Here is a 25147-nt window from a genome sequence, read left to right on the forward strand (position 1 = left end):
TACCTGTGGTTATTTTTTCTTTATAAACCTGTGCACACTTCAGTTACTCTACATTCCTGATCCTTTGCATGCTTAGCTTTTTTCTTGTGGTGTTTGCAGAGTGCATGTGAATGTACATCAAGTAAGTAGGATGGTTTTTGATTTTACTTCCCCCCTTACCGTCCCTGTACAGCTCAAGACTAGAGGAAAGAGGAACATACTAAAATGTCACCTGAAGTTGCCTTGAACAGAATTTCTCCAGCACTTTCGCCCTTCATTTCCAGTGTGGTCAGAAATGGAAAAGTAGGACTGGATGCTACTAATTGTTTACGGATTACAGACTTGAAATCTGGGTGAGTTCCTCATGCAAAAAAGAATACCCAGCCCCTCACAGTTAAGATGTCTATTCAGGACTGAATTTTAGTAGGTTCATGCGTATTTAAGCATTTTCAGTGTGTCTGGAGCTGACATACTAGCTACATTATTTTTTGTCTTTACTACTGTTTTGTAGTTTGGGGGACTTAATTTGTCATATTGTTGGCAATAATAACCTTGTTAAAACACTTTCATTGCTGCCACTTGACAGTGCTCATTTTCAGCAGTGAGATAGTTATAAAGACTTTTTCCTGTTGTTTATCATTTGCTTACTTGAACTTTTCTGTAAATTAAAAACTTGAAGATAAATTTGTGTGACTACCTGAATATGCTAAATAAGAAAAAAATTAAGTTTTCCTTTATCTGACCTCCATCAAGATCAGTACATCAAGTGGCGGTAGGGCCAAGTGTTTGAAATAGGCCAAGCTACTCCTTTTATTTTTAATTCCAGAAGTTTTTTAGATAGTAATAAAGTAAAAAAAAAAAAAATTACAGGGTTCATGATGGTTTTCAGATAGTAATAAAGTTTGGGACCCACACATATAAAGGGGATTTGGTGTGTAACATCTGTGCATAATACATGGAGGAAGTGAAATGCTTAAAGTAAACTCTACTTTAGGCATTGTGCAGAGAGGGGAGACTCCCAGGGTGACTGACTTAAGATGAAACATGTCAGAGTTTGGCATCAACAATGCATAACAGCATCCCCAATTCAGTTATTTATTTGATACTGGAGTTCAGAGACTGAAATTACTTTAGCTTAAGGTGTCTAAATCACTGCTTTTGTACAGACTACTGCTTTGTGTATTGCTTTGAATGATAGCATAACCCAACAGATCTTGAACTACCACAAATTGCTGTTGTTTAAGATTTAGTTCTACTGACAACTTTAACGTGCTTCTGTAGGCTGCTTCATTATGGTTTCATGGAGACTTTGAAAGGTACTTGTCTGGTGGTTATGATGCCTTTTCAGGAAGGAGGTGTGAATTCTAGGGTTAGTTTAAAAGGAACGATTCCCTGTGCCATGACAGAGTACAGATTTACTTGGAGGTCTAAGAAGCTATAGCTTTGTTATTAGTGTTGTCTGTCTTGGCATTTAGTCTTGCAAATTATGCAAGACAGGCTGAGCAGTTATGCATCTGCTGCTGTCATTTCATGCTAGACCTTGCTTTTCCTTGAACTAGCCTTCTAGGAAGGCTGAGATGTGAGCTATCTTACATTTCTCCTATTGAATCTGAGAGAAGGGAATACAAAAAAGGGTAGAGAGAAGACACATCTGTAGTCTGGTGATGAAGGTATCAGCTTGTCAGGAGATAGGTAAGGGTTTTGCTCTCTGCCCGCTGAATGCTTACACTGTTGGCATTTAAAATAATTAAAATAATATAAAGTGGCTTTTTTTACCTGACTCTTTTCAGAGGTATTTTTAGTAATTGTCTAAAGTTTTCAGCCAGTGATCTTGTTTACTGTGAAAAATCTGAATGTTTTCCAAGAGTTTATTCTTTAAAAAACTGTCACCTAAACCCAGGGATTCAAATCATATAGTAACTGTGTTGAACATGGAGTCTACAAGTACAGCACCTGACAGAGGTTGTCCCATATCTTGTTTAAAGGCGTAAGCTCAGCTATATGCAAGTGCCAGCAATATTTATTTTTTTCTTGTTCTGGAACATAGAAATGAACCTCATTCTTTATGTTGAGGCTTTTTTCTGGCTTGAGGTTATCAGGAGCCGGAGTTAGGATAATCAAGATTCTACATTTAGTTGAGAATTATTTTTTAAGATAGGTTTTTTGGTACCAGTAAGTTTCTTACATGTATTATTCTAAACAGGTTTTATTAGCAATTGCTTGCAATTTAATTGAAATGTAAATTTCATGTATGTGGGTTTTTAGGAGAGATTTTTGTTGTTTGTCACAAATAAATGGTTAGTTTATTTATAATGGAAAATTTTGAACTTAAACATCAGTGTGGAAATATGAAGTTCCTTGAGATTTTTAGGGCTTCATGATGTCACTGAATGAGTCAACAGTGTAAATTTACTTAAGATGGATGCCTCTCAGAATTATAGAGGAGTCCCTTCCATAACTCAAGATCTAGTTCAGTGGTCTTTAACCTTTGATACAGGAGCCTTTGGGACTCCACAGACTGTTTTTGAGAGGCCCATGTCAGTTGATTAATAAAAAGATCCGCAAACCACCATATTGTCAGTAGATTTCAATTTGTTTCTGGATACTGAGTCTAAAGGAAAACTTTGTAGGGCTCTGAGAGTCCAAAAATGGATTGAAAAGCATTGGTCTAATCTGCTCCCCTATCTTCACATCACAAGATTACTCAAACCCCTGTATACTTTCACTTTCGTTATGCTTTTTTGAAGAGTGAAATGACAATACACAGGAAATAGCAGGCAGAGGCAAATGTAGGTGATATCTGCGCTAAGAAACGGAAGTATAAGGACATAGAGGTTGGACATAAACAGGAGCAAGATGAGGAGAACAGTTGTTAGAGAAATGGGGATGAGGTTTAGGACATTAACTGCAAAGCTCCCTTCAGTTTCAGTGGGGCTGAATCAGGCTTTAAACTTAAAAAGTAGAACAGGAAGCTGAGGAAGAGGTACTAGACTAAATGTTTGAAGTTAAATAAAAAGCAGTTCTTGATCTCAAATGAGTATGACCACTTAAGTACTATCAGTTCAGAAACTTTGCTTTTGCATAATGATTGTACGTTTACTGACACACGAAAGAGGCTGTAAGCACATCTCTTCCATAGCCTAGTTTGAATTTCTTACAGAATGTGCGAATATTTTGTGCTTTAACTGGTGTGTTATATATAAATACAATTTTACTATAACCTTTAAGATGTTAAAATGCTTAATGTAATCATCTCAATAGCTATTAACTTTGAAAACAGAACCATCTGGAGGCTTCTGGGTCAAGGGGAGGAGCTGCATGGCTGCTCTCCTGTCATGTACCACACTGTTACTCTGATAAAAAATTAGGGGTTACTGTAGTTATACCACTTTCTGATGAACCAGTGCTTTACAACGTATGACGAAACAAAAACTACAAACTGAAGATCCATCCATTCTCATTTCTTAGGTTTTAGAAAATGGAGCTGTGGTTAACAGGAAATAATGGTAACATACAGAATACAGTAATATCTCCAAGGCCTTGCCTATTCAGAGCCTTGGTTTTGACATTCTCAACTCAAAAGTGGAAGGAATTTCCCTTTTATTTCACCAGTGCAAGATCAAGTTCCAGGTTTATCCAGCCTATCATGTCACTTGATTTTGATTTCTAAATGACAAACATATTAAGCCTTTAATTATTTGAAAAGTCAATCCATATGTCAGATGGTTTTAGTAAGGAACTGATTTCGCGCTTATTCTAACTTACTCCTAACGACTTAGTTTTGTTGTGTTTTATAACCTGTATTAAAGAGGTGATGTTAGATTAAAGGCACGGAGTACAGAGATATGTTAATTTGCTTTGCTTGTAAGTGTGGGAGGGAAATAAGTCATACTAAGGAAATCCTATTGTTTTGCAGTCTTTGAGTATGTAAATGTTTTATAATAATATGTTACAGTTTCATAATGTCTGTGTTTTACAAACTTATTAGACAGTACCAGTCTCATCAGACACATACATTTACATCTGTGAGTAGGATCTTCAGGATCAAGTCCTATTTATAGGAATTATATGGCCACTGCTGATGCTGAGTGAGTAAAGAAATGTGAGTACCCCCAAACTGAGCTCAGCAATATGGCATGACAGGAAAGAAGGAAACTTTAGTAGAAATAGTAATAAAAAGTTAGGTGGCCAAGTCTGCAGAGCTGTTACCTTCTTTCTTGTAAAAAGGGCTCCACAGTGAACAAAAATAGAACCTGAATGTTAGGTCACATCTGAAATATAGCACCTTTAGCAGCATTGATTCTGGTGATAAGAAAACCCTGGCAGGCATCTCTGTTGCATTAATAAAAGACATTCTTTGAGATGACAGAGTGGATCAAAGCATTTTAACTCTTGCATAGGATATTACCTTGTTCTAGACCCAAAGAAAATAACCGCTGCCAATTGAGTCAGTGCCATATATTGTATCATTCAGTTAATCTCCAGTGGTGTCTCTTTGAAATAATGGACCATCTTAATTAGATATTAAAATCTACTCATAACCAACTGAACTGTGGCTAAGGCATTTTTCTTAGCATTTATACATATAATCACGGGAAAGATGTTGAATGAGGAAAAGTGATTATTAGGTAGATTTAGAAATAGAAGACATTTTCCTGTGTGAAGGGTATTTAATTATTGTATAATGTAGAATCCAACTATTTAAGAGGCTGCTGCTTTTCCTATGGTGTGTTACAGTAGTGAAAAACATATTTATGGTGGTCATTGCTTTGAGAACTTTTTTTTTCCCCACAGCTGTTCATCAGGGCTCATGCTTGAGCCTCAAATTATGCTGCATGTCTATTCTTACTCAACAAACTTTATTTTGTTTTTTTAAATTACTTTGATGTGTTGCACCAGGAAGAATTTCAAAATGAATACAGTGATTTAAAGCTGCATACATTAAGATTCTATTTTTTTTTTAGATATCCACTCATAACAAAATTTTAAATTTCATACTTGTTTGGTTATACTTATTCCATATTTATGAGAAGATTAATTGTGGAATTTTTATGTAACTGGTTTGTCGTAAACCATGTTGGTATTTTGTTCTTTGCACCTGTCTGATTGGCTATTGATTTCTGCCTCTGCTTGATACTGAGCTATGTTTACAATTAGTTATGTTCCTGAAAAAAACCTATATGAAGATTGGTCAAAAGAATGTAGTACTATGTGGAGTAGATTTTAACATACAAATTTACTATCAAGCTGTAATAAGATATTTGTAACTTTATTGCCCTGCTTCCTAGTGAGCAGTGATGATTTACTTTTTTGTGTTACCAAGTAGACTGCAATATGCTTTGGTATTTCCCTTTCTTTTGGGCATTTCCCTTTTTAAAGTAAAGATGCATTTTATGTGAGTATTTCGTGAAATAATGTTGGTTTTTAACTGTGAAATGCTGTTACAATACCATAGTGGTTATTTAAAGCTTTTGCATGATCTTTTGCTTTTGATTAATTTAAATTGAAAGATTCTACTTCAGTTACTTGAAAGATCACATTCCATCATTCACATAGATATCTATAGGTAGGTTTTTTAACATGCATTTTGTTTATGTATGAATTTTAACAAGTCTGACTCTTCTGAACAGAGTTACTAAGAAAAGCTGTTTTAAAAAATAATTGTATTCTGAGTAAAATGTATACTTGCAAGGATGTGGCAATTTCTAGGAGATGTTTGGTCTTACGAATACTGCTATACTGGATAAGTCATAAACTATTACTTTTGCACAGAGTAGGTAATGTCTTTCGATTTTCAGATAAAAAGTATATTTCTTCCCTACCAAGAATCTTATTACTAGTAGCTGCTTGTCACTCAAGCAAAAGTTAACAGGCTGAAGCTCTGATGGGACAACACAAGAGAGTTCACTTCAAAGAGCAGTTTTTCTGTGCTGGTCCAAAAAGGCTGATTGTCTCCAAGATTGCTCTCTCCTACATTTGTTTCTGAATGTTGAAAAATCAAAGGTAAAAGTCTGTCTGATAAAGATCTAAGTGTAGTGCATACGTTTGGTAATGGTTTTGTTAATATTCTCCACAAAATCTGGCATTTTTTTTACACCAGTTTTAAACAAGGTGCTTGAAGTTGTTCAGAAAAAAAAGTGTGTGTGAGTAAAGAAAGGATTTTAAAAGGTAAAAGTAGTATTAGGCAATTGTGGTAACCTGTGCTCTAGTTTGAAAGATTACAGACGTTTTCCTAAGATTTGTTCATTTAAATACTGCACAGTATGTCTTTGCTGGTATTTTTAGACTGGGACAGTGAGTTACTTCCTCTTGTCTGACCTTGAAAAAACTGAATGTTATGTCCACCATTTTTATGCTTTAATAAAGTTGAGAGGAAACTATTTGATACAGGTGCCAACTGTTTCTTTTCTAACTTGTTTAAAGAGAGCTTCACATGATGTAGTACTAATATATGTGCCAAATACATTTGGAAAGATGTACCTTAGCAAGGTATTTAAATGTATGTTTTGGCTGTCTGTACCTTGGTAACTTATTGAACACTTCTTGAAAGCCAGGGCTTACATTAATGTATTGTAGGTCTCTGTCCAGGACTTTCTGCTATTGTCACAGGTGTCTGTCTCATTTCTTTGCATTGTGCATCGCTGCAGCAGATAAACTTCCTAAGACTTTATTTTTTGTTGTAAAGATAGCTAAAAACCTAATAATTTGGTACCTGGTCCACTTTTTTCCCCCCTTTCCCAAACCCTTGCATCACACAGATGCAGCATTAGTTTAATGTAAGCTGGACAGATCTCTAGTATACCATGGATCTTGGATGCATATTACATTTCACCAGAAGCTGAGAACAACTGGCTTTTAAGTTTTTGTTCTTCTGCTGAGTAGAGAAAAATATATTCCTGGACAGCTGGTCAGTAAATTCGTCCAGTCTAGTGTATACAATTACACTTTATGTATGCCTGACTCTCATACACATATAAACATACATGGCATAACATTAAATAGCTAATGTACACTTGTAATGAATCTGAGGCAAAAGATTATGATTTTTTAGTTTAGCCTGTTTGTTGCAGTCATTGTCTGATGAGTTTAGGGGCTTTAAAAGCATAGGAGATGAACAGAGGCTTGATCTTGACAGACGGATATGCGTTGAAGGTCTGATTCTGCCCTGTTCATTTTACAGCCAACAGGAATCAATGGGAATACTTCTGTAAACTACTTCTGTGAGTCAGTGATAATAAAGGAAGCAAACTATTAATTTTTGAAAACAGAATCTGTACACTATTTTCTAACTACACAGTCATTCTCTAACAGTGTGGGAAATATAAAACTGTACAGGCCTTTTCTTATAATGTATTGATCACTATGTAAGTCTGCGTAAAATTCAAAGGGAAGTTTCATTGTCATTAAGAGTCTCTTTTGTTAGTGCTTAGGCTGACATCTCTATTGCTGCCCTTTTAAATTCACCCTTATAAATGCTTTGGGATCTCTTGAACCATTGGTCATGGCGCTCACTCTTCTGACTGGTGGAGAAAGAAATTGACTGTTCAGGTAACTGTCCAGGACGGAATTTGCAATGTAGGTTTAATATATCAAGTTCAACTGGAAATGGAATAACCACACCAATGCAATGCTATGCCAGAGCTATTTTAATCTGTTTCTTGAGTTACTTAGTTTAGGCATTTACTTGACACTGCACTGCACAGCATGGACGTACCTTGAAGCAACTATTATCTAACTGGAAGTGAGCATCGGAAAAAAATACTTAGAGCTGTATGTATAAGTGAACAGTTTCATTTGCTCTTGAAATTGATGTTTTTATTGAGAATACTGAATTCAGTCCCAAGTAATCCGCAGAAAAGTTGATAAAAGGGAACATAGTCTTTTCTGAGAGAAGGGAATTAACATGTCTGAGGCAAACCACTCTGCAGTGTAGGTCACAGGTTCGTTTCTTTGTAATCTGTGGTATATGGCTGAAAGAACAAAATTAGACCACTAGGACTGAGTATTTTTATTATTGTAAGATAAAAGAATCCCAATGAAATTGAGTTAATTAAAGGAAATTGCAGAATTCCATTATGGAGAAGAGGCCAAAAAAAAGCCAAATATAAAAACCTCTAAAATTGTATTTTCCTTGAAATAACCCCCAGATTCCTATACCTCACTGAAATAATATTTCTAAACCAAAAATGTGACAGAGTACCTGTTGCTCTGTTTTGGATGGTCAGTTCTTACATTTTTTTTTTCCTGATACCAATTCATTGCATTTTCCAATAAACTAAATACTTCTGTGGTGTGAAATAAATTACTTAGAAAATAAGTTGGGAGGCTTTATGGCTACTACAGGCAGCAATGCTAAATGACTTATTAAAACTTCTGTTTGTAATAGCTTGGCTTTTGTGACTTTCTGTATGAATATGCTCTTTCTGTGAACACTGAAAGGATCTGAAACTCCAGGTGGTAGACTGTAATTTCATACTTGGCAAAGAATGGTTCTCTTTTAGAGTAATCTAAAAGGAAAAATGTTCCTTGTCTGATTTTTTTTTTCTTTCTTCAGAAATTGAATTCACATTAGCGAACATTAGAACATGAGAGATTATTAGGTTCTTACAAAGTAATACATAATCAAATGACAGTTGTGAAAATATGAAACAGGATTTTGAATCTGAAAGGAGGGAAGGGAGATGAAGTAAATCCAAATGATGCATCTGCCACTCCCTCATACTCTTCTCTAAAATTTTGGTTATGAGTTCCAAGGATTTGAGGTACAGCTGGTCTTATGGTATAATGAAGTAGTGCCTTTTCCTTGCCTGAACGTGTGACAGAAAGGTAGTTTATGATACTGTGAATTCAATAGTTTATTTACCAAAACATAGTCTACTGGCGTGTGCATTACAAGTGTTATTCCACTTCTTTCTGTTCATTTTTCAATCACTCCTTCATTAAAACTTCCGTTTTCTGTTTCTGTTTTATTCTTTTGGGGAATATTTGCACCATGTGTAGTTTTTAAAGGGAGTTTTTAAAGGGAGTTACAGGCAGTTAAATGTATGTATAAGAGATCTTGCTTAGAGGTAATCAGTTTGATTATTAAAGATGTTTCTAAAGCATGTTTGTAAAGCATGTTCTGTTGAAAACTTTCCTTTGTCCGTTGTTAATTATTTTTCCTAATTTATATATTAATTAGCTCCTTGAAACTCAATTAGCCCCTACCCTAAACTGTAGGGATTTTGCAAATGGAATCTTTTGAGATAGTCTGTTCTTCAGAGCTGTTTTTTCAAGTACACTTGCAAGTATATTAGATGTGGTGCTGGTTATCAGCTCTGTCTTCATACTACTTTTTGCGGTGGCCCTTTCCAACCTATCCTACTATTAGAACTGTTCTTTTCCAGTCACAAAATCAGCCTTCCTGTGCTAAATGAACAGGGAGTTTGTGATGCTGAAAAAAATCACAATCAGGTGGGGCTTGTATGTACTTTCATTTAATGTAGAAGTTCTCTGAGATGATTTAAAAATATGTATGTATGCTTCCTCTGTTTCCCTCATAGAAGCTGGGCTGAATGTCAGCCTCCAGCAGAGGCAGCCATACTTTGGGAGATTGCAGGACACCTGCCCAAGAGGGGGGCACATGTGAGGGAGATTTGAAGTTCTAGAAGCAGGCCCAGAGCTATCCCTACCGGCAACATCTGCTTTGGCAAACTCTCACTCTTATTAAGTAAATATACATTTTCTGTTAACATACAGCTGCTATATTTGTTTTACTAATGACTGTAGTCCTTAGATGCTTTTGTATAGTCTTTCTAGCGAAAGCAGGTTGCTGGCAGCTGAATTAATTTTAAATAGTTATTTGAACTTTTTAAAAAATGCAAATCTGCCTGTGGGTGCAGACTGATAGTGAGGGGTTGTTTTCCTAGGTTATGTTCTGCCTAGCATCCCACTCCTTTCTAAAAGTTCCAATTAGTATGATGAACTTCATACAAGAAAACATAAATATGTACGTAAAACAAAATCAGCACTGACAGTAGATGAAAGTTTTGTTGGGAATATAATTGACATATCTGGAGACATCCTGGAATTACCCAGTTGATAATTATGGATTGAAATGCTGTTGCAATTACAGAATATCATCCATACTAACAGAATTGAAAAACATTGTCATCTGTATTGCAGTACCAAAAGTAGTCTTAAACTTCAGTTTGCAAAACCAAAAGTAGTTTAATCTTATGCTAGGTGTGAAGAAACCAGCTAGGCTACAGCTGAGTTTTATGAAAACAGTGGATTTATTTATTGGAAAGTTCTTTGGAATAATTATCACTTGGCTTTCAGATTTTAATATTTTAATTAAAATATGTATATAAGTAGCGATCACTCTACATGTAATTGGATTTTTATTTCCCAAAAGCAGTGGTGTGTGTCTTTTAAGTGCAAGTCCCTCTCTCTCACATATGTAATACATGTGTCTGTATAAAGAAGGGGAGCTGAAGATGAAAATTGGTTGACTAGACTCTCTCTCCCATTTCAAATTTTGCCCAATTGATAGAATTTTGGTTGGATCTGTTGGTTTGCAGCAGCAGCTGCTCAGTACGCTTTTTGTGTATTTGCAGGCCTCTGGGAGCCTGTAAAGCTTTGTGCACTGTTGCAGGGAGATGCAGTATGATACAGGCTTTCACCCTCAGTGTCAGCTCTCTAAAATGTGATTTTTTTCACCATTTTTCTGTTTCCTGATCCTTGCAAAAAACCTGTCACCTGCTGGCCTTCCTTCCACTTTCCTCCCCCCTCTATGTACTTTAATTATTCTTAATTCCTCTGTAGATGACTTACCCATCTGTTATGAATTCTGCAATTAATTCTTAATTAAATGGGATGAAATATTGTGTCTTCAAGGAACACTGGAGCAGATTTCCATCTACAGAAATGGGAGGAAAAGAAGAATCTAAAGGCATTGACAAATGCTGTTCTACTTGAGTTTAACATTAAGGTGTTTTTCTTAGCTGTCATGGTTTGAGCCTAGAGGGAAACTGTGCACCATGCAGCTGTTTACTCACCCCTTCCCCCACAGCACTGAGAAGAAGAAAAATAAATCAAAAGGCCCAGGAATGGAGATTCCTGGACAGGGAGGGTGTTGCTCACCCATTTATGGTCACAGGCAGAAGACAGGCTTGTTAAGGGAAGAAAAATTATGTAACTTTAATTCAAACCACTAATGATAACAACACTTAACAGACAGAATGGGACAGTCAGAAGTGCTATCATATCTTAAAAACACCTCCCCCCACCCCTCCCTTCTTCTCAGGCTCAGTTTTGTTGCCGATGTCTCTATCTTCTTTCCCAGTGGTGCAGGGGCAGGGGATGGAGGGTGCAGTCAGTCCTGTCACTTCTTCCTCCAAGGTCGGGGGGAAGCACTCTTCTGCATTCTTCCCCCTGCTTCACGTGGTGTTCCTCTCAAGGGACACAGTCCTCCACAAACTCTCTCTGCTGTGAGTTCTCCCCATGGGATGCATTCTCTTAAGATGCTCTGGTGTGGGTCACCTCCATGTGTTGCAGTCCTCCCTGCGCCAAGTCAACAGCAGGGATTTCTTCTTTCCACAGAGTGCTGGGGGTCCTCCACAGGCTGCAGGCGAATCTCTGCTCCTCTGGTGACCCCCATGGGTGGCAGGGGGGTGGCCCTGCTGTCTGACCACCAGATACAGGGGAGCTCTCTGCTCTGGCACACCTCCCCCTTCCTCCCTCTTCCTTCCACTGACCTTGGTGTTCACACAGGTATCCTCCTCAAAGTCCCCACCCCCTCCCAGGTTCCCCTCCTTAAATATGTTATCACAGAGGCATGGCCACTATCACTAATTGGCTTGGCCTTGGCCAGAGGCAGGTCCAACTTGGAGCTGGGGGAGCTTTTGAGAAGTTTCTCACAGGGGCCACTGCTGTAGCCCCCTCTTCCACTACCAAAAACCCTGCCACACAAACACAGCACAAAAGCTGTTCTACTTGAATTTAAGGTGTTTTTCTTAGCAAATACCACAGTATGAGTTTTGGGTGGAGTTTTGAGTTTGCTGCCTCTTATTAGTAACAAGGGACTTACTTGTCTTTGCCTCTAAATTATATTTGACTCTTGCTGACAAAACCTTCAGCCTCTAAACCCCTGACTGAATTGTGTCTTGTCATTACTAAAATAATACTCATTTTCTTCTTTAGCCTCTTGTATTGTGAAAGGAACTTGACCTCCTTTTTCCCTAACACTGTCTTTATATGACATATATAGGTGCAATTAGAAACATATACTAGGTATATTAGAGCTGGGAAGGGTTGGGAATGCAGCCAGTGGTCAGAACTTACTTTTTATCTGTGTGTGTTGTTTTTTAGCAGTGTTCTCCATCAGAGTAACTCTAATGTGGTGTGAAGCTTTCTCGGCTTTTACATCAACAGCCTGGTAAACAAAAAAAGTTGTCTGTTATCCAAAAAGTATTGATTCTCAAGAACAGCAAGTGTAGCAGCCTGGGCACCATGAGATTAAAGAAGCTTTTGCATCTCTGTCTGTTCAGGTTAGGCAGCCTCAATATTAAATTCCTGAAATTATAGAGGCTAAAATTCTTAGTCTAATTTTTCTTTTCTAATCAGTAAAATTCACTGATGATTTGTCTTCAGATAGTAAAGGTGGTAAAGCTTTTGTATGATCTAAGAAGGAAGAATGAATGAACACATTGCATACTTTTTTAATCAGGAAATTTGATCAAATAAATCTGACATGAATGTTGGGGCATACACCTTTACCACAAATTAAAAAATAAGAAATAAAAAGAAGGTTGTCTATTTTTCAGTAGAGCTATTGCACTTCCATTGGCATTTCTGGATGTTTTATATGGTTCTAAGCAGTAGATTTTTAGGAGTGGTATAAAGAATGAGCCTCAGACTAAAATTTTGGGATAGAAAGAGGTAGGTTTGGGGGGGTGTTGGTGTGTGGGGTTTTTTTTGTTTGGGTTTTTTTTTTTTTTTTAAATTCTCTGGATAGAATAACCACTCATGTCCAGACTTTAATGATTAAGGTGGTGAACACTTGGGCTCTTCTTTCATTGTGACCCCTTCAGTGGGCACAGTACTTATTTTTGGATAAGATCTTACCAGAGCCCAAGTAATTTAAAACTGCTTGTCTTGGGAATACTTTCAAGTGATGGTTGTAGAAGACTAGTTGATAGGAAGACCATGTTGAAACCTAGGGCTATCACAGTCTTCCTTATAATCATGGCTTCAATCCTGTAAAATATTGAAGTGGCTCAGAAGGAAAGGGAATAATTTTTTTTAACTTAAAACAGAAGAAGAGTCAATTCAACAGAATAGTAAATTACAAATACATTGGTATAAGAGAAAACCTTGATGTTAAGCTCAACTAGAGCTGCCTTCTAGAGGCTTTTAGAATACTCTGGGAAGAAGGATTAATTCTGCAGAAAAATACCTTCTACTACACCTGTCATTATAGTCTGATGCATTATGCCAAGCAACAAAACCGAGTAACTTTCCAGATTTATTTTTTTCTCTCTTTTTTTCTCTTGAATAATCTTTCCTGTTTCCTTTTGTGGCTGGTAAAGGATTCTGAACAGTTTTCACTAAGCATCTGGTGCTGACAGTGACTTTTTCTTTGAATAAGAACTGGTTTAGTTTATGTGTGTTTTATTTATTGTGAAAGAAACCTTTTCCCAACAGGTCACAGACAATCCCAGCTGTAAGATGCATCGGACACTCAACAAAGGAATGTTCTTTCAGATAGGTAGCAACGACATTACCAGGAGAAGGCCTAAAGCAATGAAGAGAGATTTCAGGTCCTTGGGGAAACTGATCAATGGATCGGGGGCACAAATTGTGTTCTCCTCCATCCCTTCAGTTGTGGAGATGGATGAAGAAGAATACCGGAGAATTCAACAGATGAACTTGTGGCTCCAAGACTGGTGTTACCGTCAGGGCTTCGGGTTTTTCAGTCATGGGTTGGTATACAGGACGCCAGACCTTTTGACATTAGATGGGATCCACCTGTCCCAGAGGGGGAAAAGGATCTTGGGGCAGGAGTTAGCTGGGCTCATTGACAGAGCTTTAAACTAGATTTGAAGGGGGAAGGGGGCAAAACATCAGCCCATCTGAAGTGCATGTATACCAATGCACACAGCATGGGTAACAAACAGGAGGAGCTTGAAGCCATGATGAAACAGGAAAATTATGATGTAGTGGCTATTAAAGAAACGTGGTGGGATGTCTCCCATGGCTGGAGTGCGCCAGTTGATGGCTACAAGCTCTTTAGGAGGATAGACAAGGAAGGAGAGGTGATGGGGTGGCGCTGTATATTAAGGACTGTTATGATTGCTTTGAGCACAAGTATAGTGAAGACAGGGTGGAGTGTCTTTGCGTTAGAATCAGGGGGAAGGCCAACAGGGCAGATGTTGTAGTAGGAGTCTACTATAGGCCACCCAACCAGGACAGAGAGGTGGATGAAATACTCTATAGGCATTTAGGAGAAATCTCACGATTACTTGCCCTTGTTCTTGTGGGAGACTTTAACTTCCCAGACATCTGCTGGAAGTACAACACAGCAGAGAGGGATCAGTCCCAGAGATTCCTGGAATGTGTGGCAGATAACTTCTTGACACAGCTGGTGAGTGAACCGACCAGAGAAGGTGCCCTGCTGGATCTCCTCTTTGTGAACAGAGAAAGACTGGCGGATGATGTGGCGGTTGGAGGCCGACTAGGGGACAGTGATCATGAAATAATAGAGTTCTCTATTCTTAGAGAGGCCAGGAGAGGGGGCAGCAGAACTGACATCCTGGACTTCCAAAGGGCTATCTTTGTCTTGTTTGGGCATCTGCTTGGCAGGATCCCTTGGGAGACGGTCCTGAAGGGTATAGGGGTCCAGGAAGGCTGGGCACTCTTCAAGAAGGAACTCTTAATGGCTCAGGAGCAGGCGGTCGCCAGGTGCTGTAAGAGAAGCCGGCGACAGGGAAGACCACCCTGGCTAAACAGAGAGCTTTGGCTGGAACTCAGGGAGAAAAGGAGAATCTACCGCTTTTGGAAGAAGGGGCTAGCCACTCACAATGATTACAAAGATGCTGTGAGGCTATGCAGGGTGGAAATCATGAGGTCTAAAGCCCAGCTAGAAATTAATCTGGCTTCAGCAATCAAGGATAACAAGAAATGTTTCTATAAATATGTCAACAGCAAAAGAAAGACCAGGGAGAGCCTCCATCCCCTGATAGGTGCAGGAGGAAACATGCAACGAGTGATGAGGAGAAGGCTGAGGTGCTTAATGCCTTCTTTGCCTCAGTCTTTAATAACATGACTACTTGTATTGAGGGAATCCAGCCTCCTCAGCCAGAAGACAGAGACTGGGAGAACGACCCCCCCGTATTCCAGGAGGAGATAATCAGTGACCTACTGCATCACATAGACATACACAAGTTTATGGGACCAGATGGGATACACCCGAGGATGCTGAAGGAGCTGGCTGGGGTGCTTGCCAACCCGCTTTCCATCATTTACCAGCAGTCCTGGCTGACTGGGGAGGCCCCGACAGATTGGAAATTGACCAATGTGACACCCATCTATAAGAAGGGTCGGAAGGATGATCCGGGAACTTACAGGCCTGTCAGCTTGACTTCGGTGCCCGGGAAGCTGATGGAGCAGCTCATCCTGAGTATCATCATACAACACGTGCGGGACAACCAGATGATCAGGCCCAGTCAGCATGGGTTTATGAAAGGCAGGTCCTGCTTGACTAACCTGATCTCCTTCTACGACTGGGCGACCTGCTTATTGGATGAGGGAAAGGCTGTGGATGTTGTTTACCTTGACTTTAGTAAGGCCTTTGACACCGTTTCCCACAGCATTCTCCTGGCAAAAATGGCTGCTTGAGGCTTGGATGATCGCACGCTTTGCTGGGTAAAAAACTGGCTGGATGGCCGGGCCCAAAGAGTTGTGGTGACTGGAGTTAAATCCAACTGGCAGCTGGTCATGAGTGGTGTCCCCCAGGCTCGGTTTTGGGGTTGCTTAGTCTGGAGAAGAGGAGGCTGAGGGGAGACCTCATCGCCCTCAACTACCTGAAAAGAGGTTGCAGAGAACTGGGGATGAGTCTCTTTAACCAAGTAACAAGCGATAGAACAAGAGGTAATGGTCTCAAGTTGTGCCAGGGAGGGTTTAGACTGGATATTAGGAAGCATTTCTTTACAGAATGGGTTGTTAGGCGTTGGAATGGGCTGCCCAGGGAGGTGGTGGAGTCCCCATCCCTGGAGGTGTTTAAGAGTAGGGTTGACAAAGCACTGAGGGATATGGTGTAGTTGGGAACTGTTAATGTTGTGTTGATGGTTGGACTGGATGATCTTCAAGGTCTTTTCCAACCTAGAGAATTCTGTGATTCTGTGTGATTCTGTTCTACTTGTCTCCTGCTTGGAATACGTATTTCATAAGGATGTAATGTATCTCAACTCAAGTTTAATCTGCTATATTTGCTCAAGGAACTTAGCTAAAATCTGCTAAGAAAGAGAAGAGTTTGTATTCAGCTATGGTTTCTTGCATACTCATTCCATCTCTCAGATTCCAACTGTAGGTCTCAGCACAGCTCCTTTGAATAGGGCAGCATAATTTAAGTGATGCATTCAAGGGTGTTCCTTTGTCCCAGAAACTTGTCAAGTTGATGATTCTTTGATATTTTAGTAGGGAAACCATGTGGGAGATCTTGTGGTATAGCATTAATCATCTTATAAAGACTAATTCATATCACTGCTCTTGAGTATCAGAGCATTAATTCTTGCTTCTATGGCTTTCATATGTAAACTATTGACTGTTTAGATGAAGATATTTAAACCAGTGTAATATTTTTCTGTGAATAAAGAGGCAGATAGCACATCCATTTGTTATGAGATGGGAGTCGACTTCTGAAATTAGTTTTCAACACCAGGTATTACTGTTCTATCTGTCAGTTCCCTGTGAAGATAGGACAACGAATAATCTTTAAAAGACCTTGTTAGAAGTCATTCCTTTTCAGTGTGACTTTTGTGTGGACCATGTTAAGTAAATGGATCAGCGAATGTAAAATCTTACATTTTGAAGAAGCTAGAGGTCAAGATTCTGGGTGGCGCATGTTTGTAATTGAGAGGTTCTGTGTGTTAAGAAAGTTCAAACGGGAGAAGATGTCCACAGCCAGACCATTATCTGCGACACTCTGTTGAATAAGGTCACACATAGACTGCTAGATGTACCAAAGTTTTGATTTGCCATAGGAGTTTTGTTCGACTGTTTATACTAAAAAGTAACTACCTCCTTTCAAATGGATGTATGTAAGATTTTTGCTTGGTTGCTCAGCCTATTGCAGTTATTGAAGTTTCTTGCACAGCCTAGCCAGGGTAATTTGGAAAAAAAAAATAAAAAGACTGTGAATACTGTCACTTTCCATCACTTCTAGACCAGTAAAATTAAAAACATCTCTAGTGGAGTATAATAATCTAGGAAAAGTACTTAGAATTGCTTTTAGGGACCTTTACCATTAAATCAGGCTTTTATTTTAATGTTAAAGAATATTCTGCTTTCTCTAAGTATTTCCAAATGGCCCATTGTGCTAAAAGAAAAGATTGTAGGGTATTTGCAGGATCAGAAATTTTTGTGTCTGTTGAAAAGCTAACAACAATGTTATTTTGATGGTATTTGAGAAATGTGCCTCAGACTGTGACCTGTGATACTTTGAAAGAAAATTCCATTAAATATTGACTGATTTTGCAGAGATATTTTGGAACTTGAAAAGTTGTGGGGGGGTTTTTTGTGTGTTGCTTTTTTTTTTTTGTATGCTTCCTAGAATTGGCCTTGTATGTGATGTAAGCCTTGGAAATGACTTGGAAGTAGATAATAATACTTCCATATCTATAGCTGTTAAATTCATCCACAGCCATTGAAACACCCTAACAATGGGCACTCCTGTTTTGCTGTTCTCCCCTACTAAAAGAATCGTGTCTTTGAAAAAATTATATTCTCTTGTTTCTGTTGCGCTGGAGCTCCAATCTTTCATATTCTCAAACTGATTTTACTCCCAGTGAGGGTGGTGATGCTTACTGGTCTTGCTAAGCCCTATCTAGATGTAATTCAAAAAGAAGTAGTACAGACCATTAAATCAAAACATTTTTCAGCTCTGGTCCTGTTGTCCAGCATGCTGCATTCCCTTTCATGTTGGAATCATCAGCAGGTTTAATAAACATCATCTCTTTTCCATCGTCAGTCTTTCAGTGAAATATGAAGTAGTATTCTACCAGAAGAAAAGCCAGTCAGTGCTTTCTTCCTGGATGAAGCAAGATGCGAACTAATCTTTTTTGAAACTTGCTTTCCAGTCAGCTCTGCACACATCTGATAGTAGTTGTATCTAAATTATGTTTCTGTAGATTGTTTTGCATGGTGCTCTCACAAAACATTTCAAAAACCTTTCTAAAATTAAGATAGGACATCTGTTGCTTCCCTTTTATTTGCAAGGACAGTTATCGAATTTCTGTAATGATACTGAAAAAATGTAGTGTATTCTTGTTGAATCAATGTAGGCTGTTAATTGCATCTGTGTTAGATTCTAGGTGCACACAAGCGGTTTGCTTATGTTTTCTAGTATTTTTGTGGAAACTTTAAGTTAATTGATCTGTAGTTCTGTGGTTGCTTCTTTTGATGAAGCTATGTGTGGGCACAAATTCGATTAAATAGTAAATGTAGCTCACTGAATAAAAACAATCTGAAATTAATACACATGGTTTCCTTAACTTGCAAGTGTAAAGAGAAAGGAGACTGTAGAGCCAGTATCTGAAATGGTTCTCTGAAGCATTTTGAGTGTGTCAGTGAGAATTAACATTGCCCCATTTGCCCTGATGCCTCTTCTGTGGTAAGACAGCTGCAGGAGTTATCATGCTGTTTCTGATAAGGTAGGATCAGAATTTTTGTATTTTGTGGCCTATTTTTGCTTTTGGCTGTGAGTATGGCCCAGTAAATACATCTTTTGTTTCATTATACTGTCAGCAGTTTGTATTGGAGCTCTACCAGTGATCTGTAAGTTTAGGCAAGTTATTTTACCGTTGCCTACCTTCTTTTCACTGTTTGTTTTGTCCAGAGTTGCCCAGTCTAGGTTTGAGCTTTAAGTGGCTTGCAACAAGCATAGCTCTTGTGCTGGGGCTATAAACAGTTTTCGATTATATAAGGCTGGCAAGAAGACTTCTGGGTTATCAGGATCCCTAGATATGGAAGGCAGTGAACTGCTAAGGGCTTCCAGTATTTTTGCTACTGGGACTTGTCATATGCCCACCAGCCCACAGTAATGAGAGCTCCAGGGACCGTTCCTGCCAGTGAAACAATTTGTGTCATTGTTTCTCCTTTAGCAGCTGAGATTTTGGGGTTTTTGTTATGCCAAAATTTTGGTACATGACTTAAAAGGTGGGAAAAAGTTGGTTGTCTCTGACCTAGACCCTAAAGAGTTTTTCAGTGACTTTTGTGTTCATAAAATGCTCGGTCATCACCATGAGGCCCAACTGCTGTTGTGGTGTTCCAGATAAACAGGAGATATGGAATAGTCATAGATCATGAACATACATGTTCAGTTGTCATAGCCTCAAATACCTGATCTGAAACTCGCTCACCTGGAGGCTTACTGTGAGACTTGGAATAATTAAAGGTTAAAATACGTAAAAATGACTGAATATCGGTGTAGTAAAACTAAGATTCATCCCAGGCGTCTAGATGGCAGGGATAGGGAGCATGCAACTATGTTACTGTGACATAAGTAGAGAGTTGTGACCTGCAAAATTGTATACAAAATAAAGAATTTAATGGCTTTGACTGACTAATTGATATTATTCTAATAACACTTTCAAACCAGGGCATTTTATGTGTATATTTTCTGTGTTAAAATGAGAAAGAAGGTAGCCAGCACAGATCTTAAAATTTCTTACGCTGTTATGAGAACTGCTGATCAAAAGAGAATGGGCCTCCTGCATCCTTCTCACCTTTTATTCTTTCCCAGAATTGTAAGGATGAGTATTTCTAGTATTCACAACATCTTTACTATGTCAGTCGTTTGTACCCTGTAGAATAATGTTAGTGTCTGCTACCATCTGTAACTGTTTAGAACATTCTTCTCTATCTTCATTTTTAGCTGTACATCCTTGACCCCTGGACCTAGCTGTGATCGGTTTAAGCTACATATCCCTTATGCTGGAGAAACACTCAAATGTAAGTTAAAAACTATTGCTATTGCATCTTGGCCTTTCTTTCAGTGTTCTGTGTCACATTAAGTTTTCCAGCATGTCTGTCTAATTTTATGAGTTTTGAGATAACCTGTGTTTGTTGTTTTTTCTTAAAGTTTCAGCTCTAAGAACACGAATTTTTAAGATAAGTTTACAGCCTTCCTTGATGCTACAAATTTGAAAACATGAGTCCTAAAAGACAAAAGTCTCAACCCCCCACCCCCAGTATTTCTAATAAAATGTTATGACTAAGACAATCTCATGACCATTTTTAGACTCACAGTTTGTATATGCTTTGTGTTGTTTCTTTCTTTCTCTTTTAGGAAGAGTTCTTTATTAAGCTCCAATAAAAGAAATCATTCTGTTATATTATTAGGTATCTCTAAACAATAACTGGTATAATCAACCAGACTAGAGAAATGTGACTTGGGTTTTTTCTGATTTAGTGGTGTGGTTAAATCCTCCTTACTCTTTCAGGATCTGTAGACAGCTGGCTCATTTGCCCACTCTTCAATTAGTCTGTGTTCTGTTTCAAAGGATTAGAATAAAATTTGCTTTTGTATGTTTTTAGAAGTTAAAAACCAGTTTTCTAAGCACTTGAGTTGCTAAAAAAATGGTAAAGTTGTGGGGTTCTTTTATCTCTAACATCTGAAATATGAGAGAGGATGAAGAATTTCAGATAAAGTAGAATTTAAAGCTTGCCAATTTTAGATTTAGGGCAGCACTGGTGAAACCACATCTGGAGTACTGTGTCCAGTTCTGGTCTACCTAGTACCAGAAAGGCATGGACATATTGGAATAAGTCCAGCAAAAGTCCACAAAGATGATTGAAGGACTGGAGCATCTTGTACAGGGAGAGGCCAAGAGAGCTGGGGCTTATCAAGAAGACTCAGGGCAAATCCCCGATGGGGAGGAATGAAGAAGATGGAGCCAGGCGCTTCTCAGTGGAGCTCACTGAAGGGAAATGGTTGCAAACTGAAATACAGAAAATTCCATTTAAATGTAATAAAACCCCTTTTTTGCAAGGTTGGTCAAACAGTGGAACAGATTGTGCTCAGAGCTTGTGTAGCTTGTAGATATCCATCCTTGGAGATACTCAGAACCCAACTGAACATGACCCATAGCAATCTGCTCTTGTTGACCCTGCTCTGACCTGAGAGATTGGACTAGGCAATCTCCAGAGGTGCTGTCCAACCACAGCTATCCTGTGACTCTGAAAATATGCTATCTGGAGGAGCAAGTACTTATTGTGAACAGAAATGTTAAGCATTTAAAACACTGCTTTGATAGTATCCATTTAGAATGCATCATACACATGCTATATCTCTCCAAAACATTTTAAATATTAAGAATGTAGTATTCCTTCTCTAGTGGTTTTTCTTGTCACTATGTAGCGCACTGGACGAACAGAAATCAACACAATTAAACTTCCTATCATTAGAAGTACTTTAAAACTTCCATTTGGCACCTATAAGGAAAGTTGTCATTCCCAGAAGCTGGTCTGGAAGTTTGCTCATGTGTTTGAGAGAGGAGCTCATGTATCAGTCTACTATGACTATCTATTCTAAAAGTATGAAATCATGGCTCAAGAGCCTTTACTAATTTCTCTCTTACAAAAGATAAAAATGGAATATTAAGTTATCTAGCAATTATTTTAAGGAAAAAAAAAAGAAAAAAGATGTGGCTATGCATTTATTCAGAATTTTCGGTAAGTAATGGCCATATTATATGAAGCCACCTACCATACCAGGTAGATTTTTTTGCCCTTATTTAAACTTTTTTTTTTTTAAATTGTGAGCTGTTGAATCTTGATGTGTCCTGCAATGTGTAGTAGATTCTATTTGGGACTTTTTTGATGGCTACGATCAAGATGCAGTGAAAAGAAGCTTCATTGGATGACATTGCTCTAGAGAATGGTATCATATTTTCCATGGGGCTTTAGTAACTCTCTCATTTATCACCGTACAGGGCCCTATTATTACATTCTGAGAGCTTTACATGTGTACTTGTTTTTAAGTAGAGGCTAGTATTCTTCCTGATTTATAAAGCAAAATTAGTGCATTAAAATGACCATATGCAAGGACATAGGCATACGGACTACACTAATACACTAAATGACTGTAGTCCAGTTAAAGTACCTAGAAATGTGATTATGGACTATGCATTAAACTTCAATATCGAGAAATCAGCTTTTTCTCTCCGCCCTTATATTTTGAATATCACATAAGCAATTAAACAAAACAGCTATAATACTAGTGCTCTTCACCTTCACAAAACCCAAACCATGCTATATATTTTAACAACTGAAAGTCATATAAACTTGCATATCTTTTCCAGAGGAACATAATAATAGCAGTGAATTCAAGTAATAGTAATTCTCCACATTTCAGCATTACATATTCAAAAATGCTGTGCATTGTTCAGTCTCACAGCATGTGGAATAAATAGTGATGTGAGCAGATTCAAGAAAGCTTAATAATTTTGTGTTTAGATCTATAATGATGGCAGGGGAAGACAGCCATGGTGTGCAACCAGAGATTTGTAGATACTTTGTTGTAGGCTGTTGCTAGATACGTTATCTTTCAAGGGCAGAATATTTCTGCAAAGGAAAATTGCGAAATCTGCCAGAATAAAAAAGATTGGCTGAAAATGTTCAGATCTCCAATGTATGCTCTTCATTATGTGGTGCCCAATACAAGCTGAAGTGTGTAGTTCCTTTGTGGTTTGTGTTACATCCTCTTTGCAACAGATCAGGTCTTTGCATATCATCAATCATAACCGCTGCCACTGCACAGATACCCTAGTATGAGTCCTAGTGGTGTTGAAAACTGTTGGTATGCTACTTTAGAGAAGTATAACTGCATAGTCACAGTCCTGTTTTCCAAAAGACCAGGAAGTTCACTGTTTTTTGAAAAAGGGGAAAGTGTACTTGCAGGCAATGCAGTGGCTGACTACCTGTAGTGTAAAATAATTGTTTCAATAGCTTCGGTAAGATCAAACATCCTGTGAGTTAAGAATGGCATGTTGGGAGTTTTAATACATTTTCTTGAGATCCATCTAGCTATTTAATAGTTTTTTTCAGATGTCATGTTCACCTTACTCTTGCATGTATTTTGAGCTGTTGGAATGTTATACTGAACAGTTACTCAACTGCAGCCAGGAGGCTTGGAGATACGCACAATTTTATACTAGAGAAAATATTATGTCAGTGTTGGAGATAAATTAGTTTGTCATACTAATTCTTCCATCACACTTCAGAAATTTTGAAATGGTGCTTTCAGAAAGACACTTTTACTTTATTTTCTTCTGTAAGGGAAACCATAGATTTTGTGTTTTCATGGCCAGAATGGTTGGAAAACTTGAGCCTACTTCTTACTAGACTGTCAATTAAAATCTAAGACAGCTGTATTTCTTTTATTAGTTCATCCAGCACTCAATGTTGCTACATTAAACTCAGTGCTTTTCTTTATGTTTGAATTTTTCAAAGCTCTTAATAGGAGTTTTAACTCCAAGAAGACTGTCTGTAATATCCTCTAAGAGGTTGAATCTGTGTTGCAAGAACAAAACTTAATTCTAAGTGGTATGCACAGTTGTCCTTTATTGCTAACTGGACAGCTATATCTACTGAGTAAAGTTAGTTATCCTTTCTGGGAGAAGTATTTGTGTATTTTGAGATGAAGTGTTTTGCAACTCTTGCAGTAATATTGGTCTTCCTTGCTAAAACATCAAGACAGATGTCATAGTAGAAATTGTCAGGGTAAGCAGAGTTATAAACTGTAATAATCTTTACTGAATAATATTAATAATTAAAATACATCATTAAGAATCAATTCCCTGGTCCTTGCAATTTTGTTTGAGCAAACCCTGGAATCTCTTTGGTTTGTTTTCCATTTTCACTCAAGTTTCTTGCTATGAAGAGAGCCTGACTCTTTTTTTTTTTTTTTTTTTTGCCTGTGCTCTTCACATTTTCTTTTTCAGGCACTGATGCCTCCCTCCCTCTCTGTCCTTGAGTGCTGTCATCTGGAATTTCACAGTGATTAAACAATGTGTTGCCCTTGTGATGCTACTGTTCTCTGTGGCCTCTTGAACTCTAGTATTTCATCTTCTGTCTGATTTTCACTGTTTCTGTGTTGAGTGGATTACAGCTCTGGGTTCTACTGCCACCACTTTGGTTTCCTTGATCCCGAAGAACGTTTCTTTTGTCTCATTTGAAGCTTAGTTTTTCTGGTTTTGCTTATGATTTCTGTTTAGTTTCTTACTCAGTTATAGGCCTTAGAGGGGGAAATCACAGTTTTGCTGCCTAACTAGTCTTAAGAATTTTGCCCATAATATACTGTACAGAATTTCATCTGCTTTTTTTATTCCTGTGATGGAACACACAGAAATAAGTTCAGTAAGTTCATCTCCTTCTCCTGTGGCTTTCTACTTCAAGAAAGAAATTGGAAACAAAATTATAAATACAGAGAAGAGACTGACCTTCTTGTTACCCTTTTAAGAGCTGCTTTGCAAAATTGTTTGCTAAACACTTGTTTATTGTGCCAATAAACAATTGTAAAAATTATTTTACAAGTTATTGTAAGATTTAAGATTCTCATAACTAGGTTACTGCAATGCATGTGTCAGTCTTCTGTGCACCAGTAGGTTATTTTGCACAGGTTGTGGTTTAGTTGAGGCTCTTATGGGAAGGACTTTTTGGTTGCTGTAATTCAGCTTATACTTAGGTGTTATCATTACCTGTATGATGTCTTTTTGCTGGGTCATGCAAAGTGGAAAAGATTTTTCTGGGCAATATGTTTTCTGAAGTTTTGCCAAGTTTCGCTTTATGTGGCAGGAGTAATAAATCTTCTTCCTTCAGAAACCTGTTTGTTATCTGATGAATGTGCCTAATGGGGACCATTAAGAGAGAGTCTAATCTTTTTATTATATTTATTTATTCTTAGAAT

At 38.1% G+C, this 25147-nt stretch overlaps 1 protein-coding gene across 3 annotated transcripts in view; it reads left to right on the forward strand.

Annotated features, from left to right (window-relative positions):
- The window catches only part of BABAM2 (BRISC and BRCA1 A complex member 2), a 178668-nt gene that overhangs the window by 3520 nt on the left and 150001 nt on the right, over positions 1-25147 (forward strand). For all 3 annotated transcript variants that reach the window (XM_074863510.1, XM_074863512.1, XM_074863511.1), the window contains 2 exons: positions 173-332; positions 20114-20190. In XM_074863510.1, coding sequence (XP_074719611.1) covers positions 205-332; positions 20114-20190 — 205 coding nt within the window. In that variant the 5' untranslated portion in view covers positions 173-204. The remainder of the gene's footprint in view (positions 1-172; positions 333-20113; positions 20191-25147) is intronic.

The sequence above is a fragment of the Strix uralensis genome, chromosome 3, assembly GCF_047716275.1.
Source record: "Strix uralensis isolate ZFMK-TIS-50842 chromosome 3, bStrUra1, whole genome shotgun sequence".
Taxonomy (NCBI): domain Eukaryota; kingdom Metazoa; phylum Chordata; class Aves; order Strigiformes; family Strigidae; genus Strix; species Strix uralensis.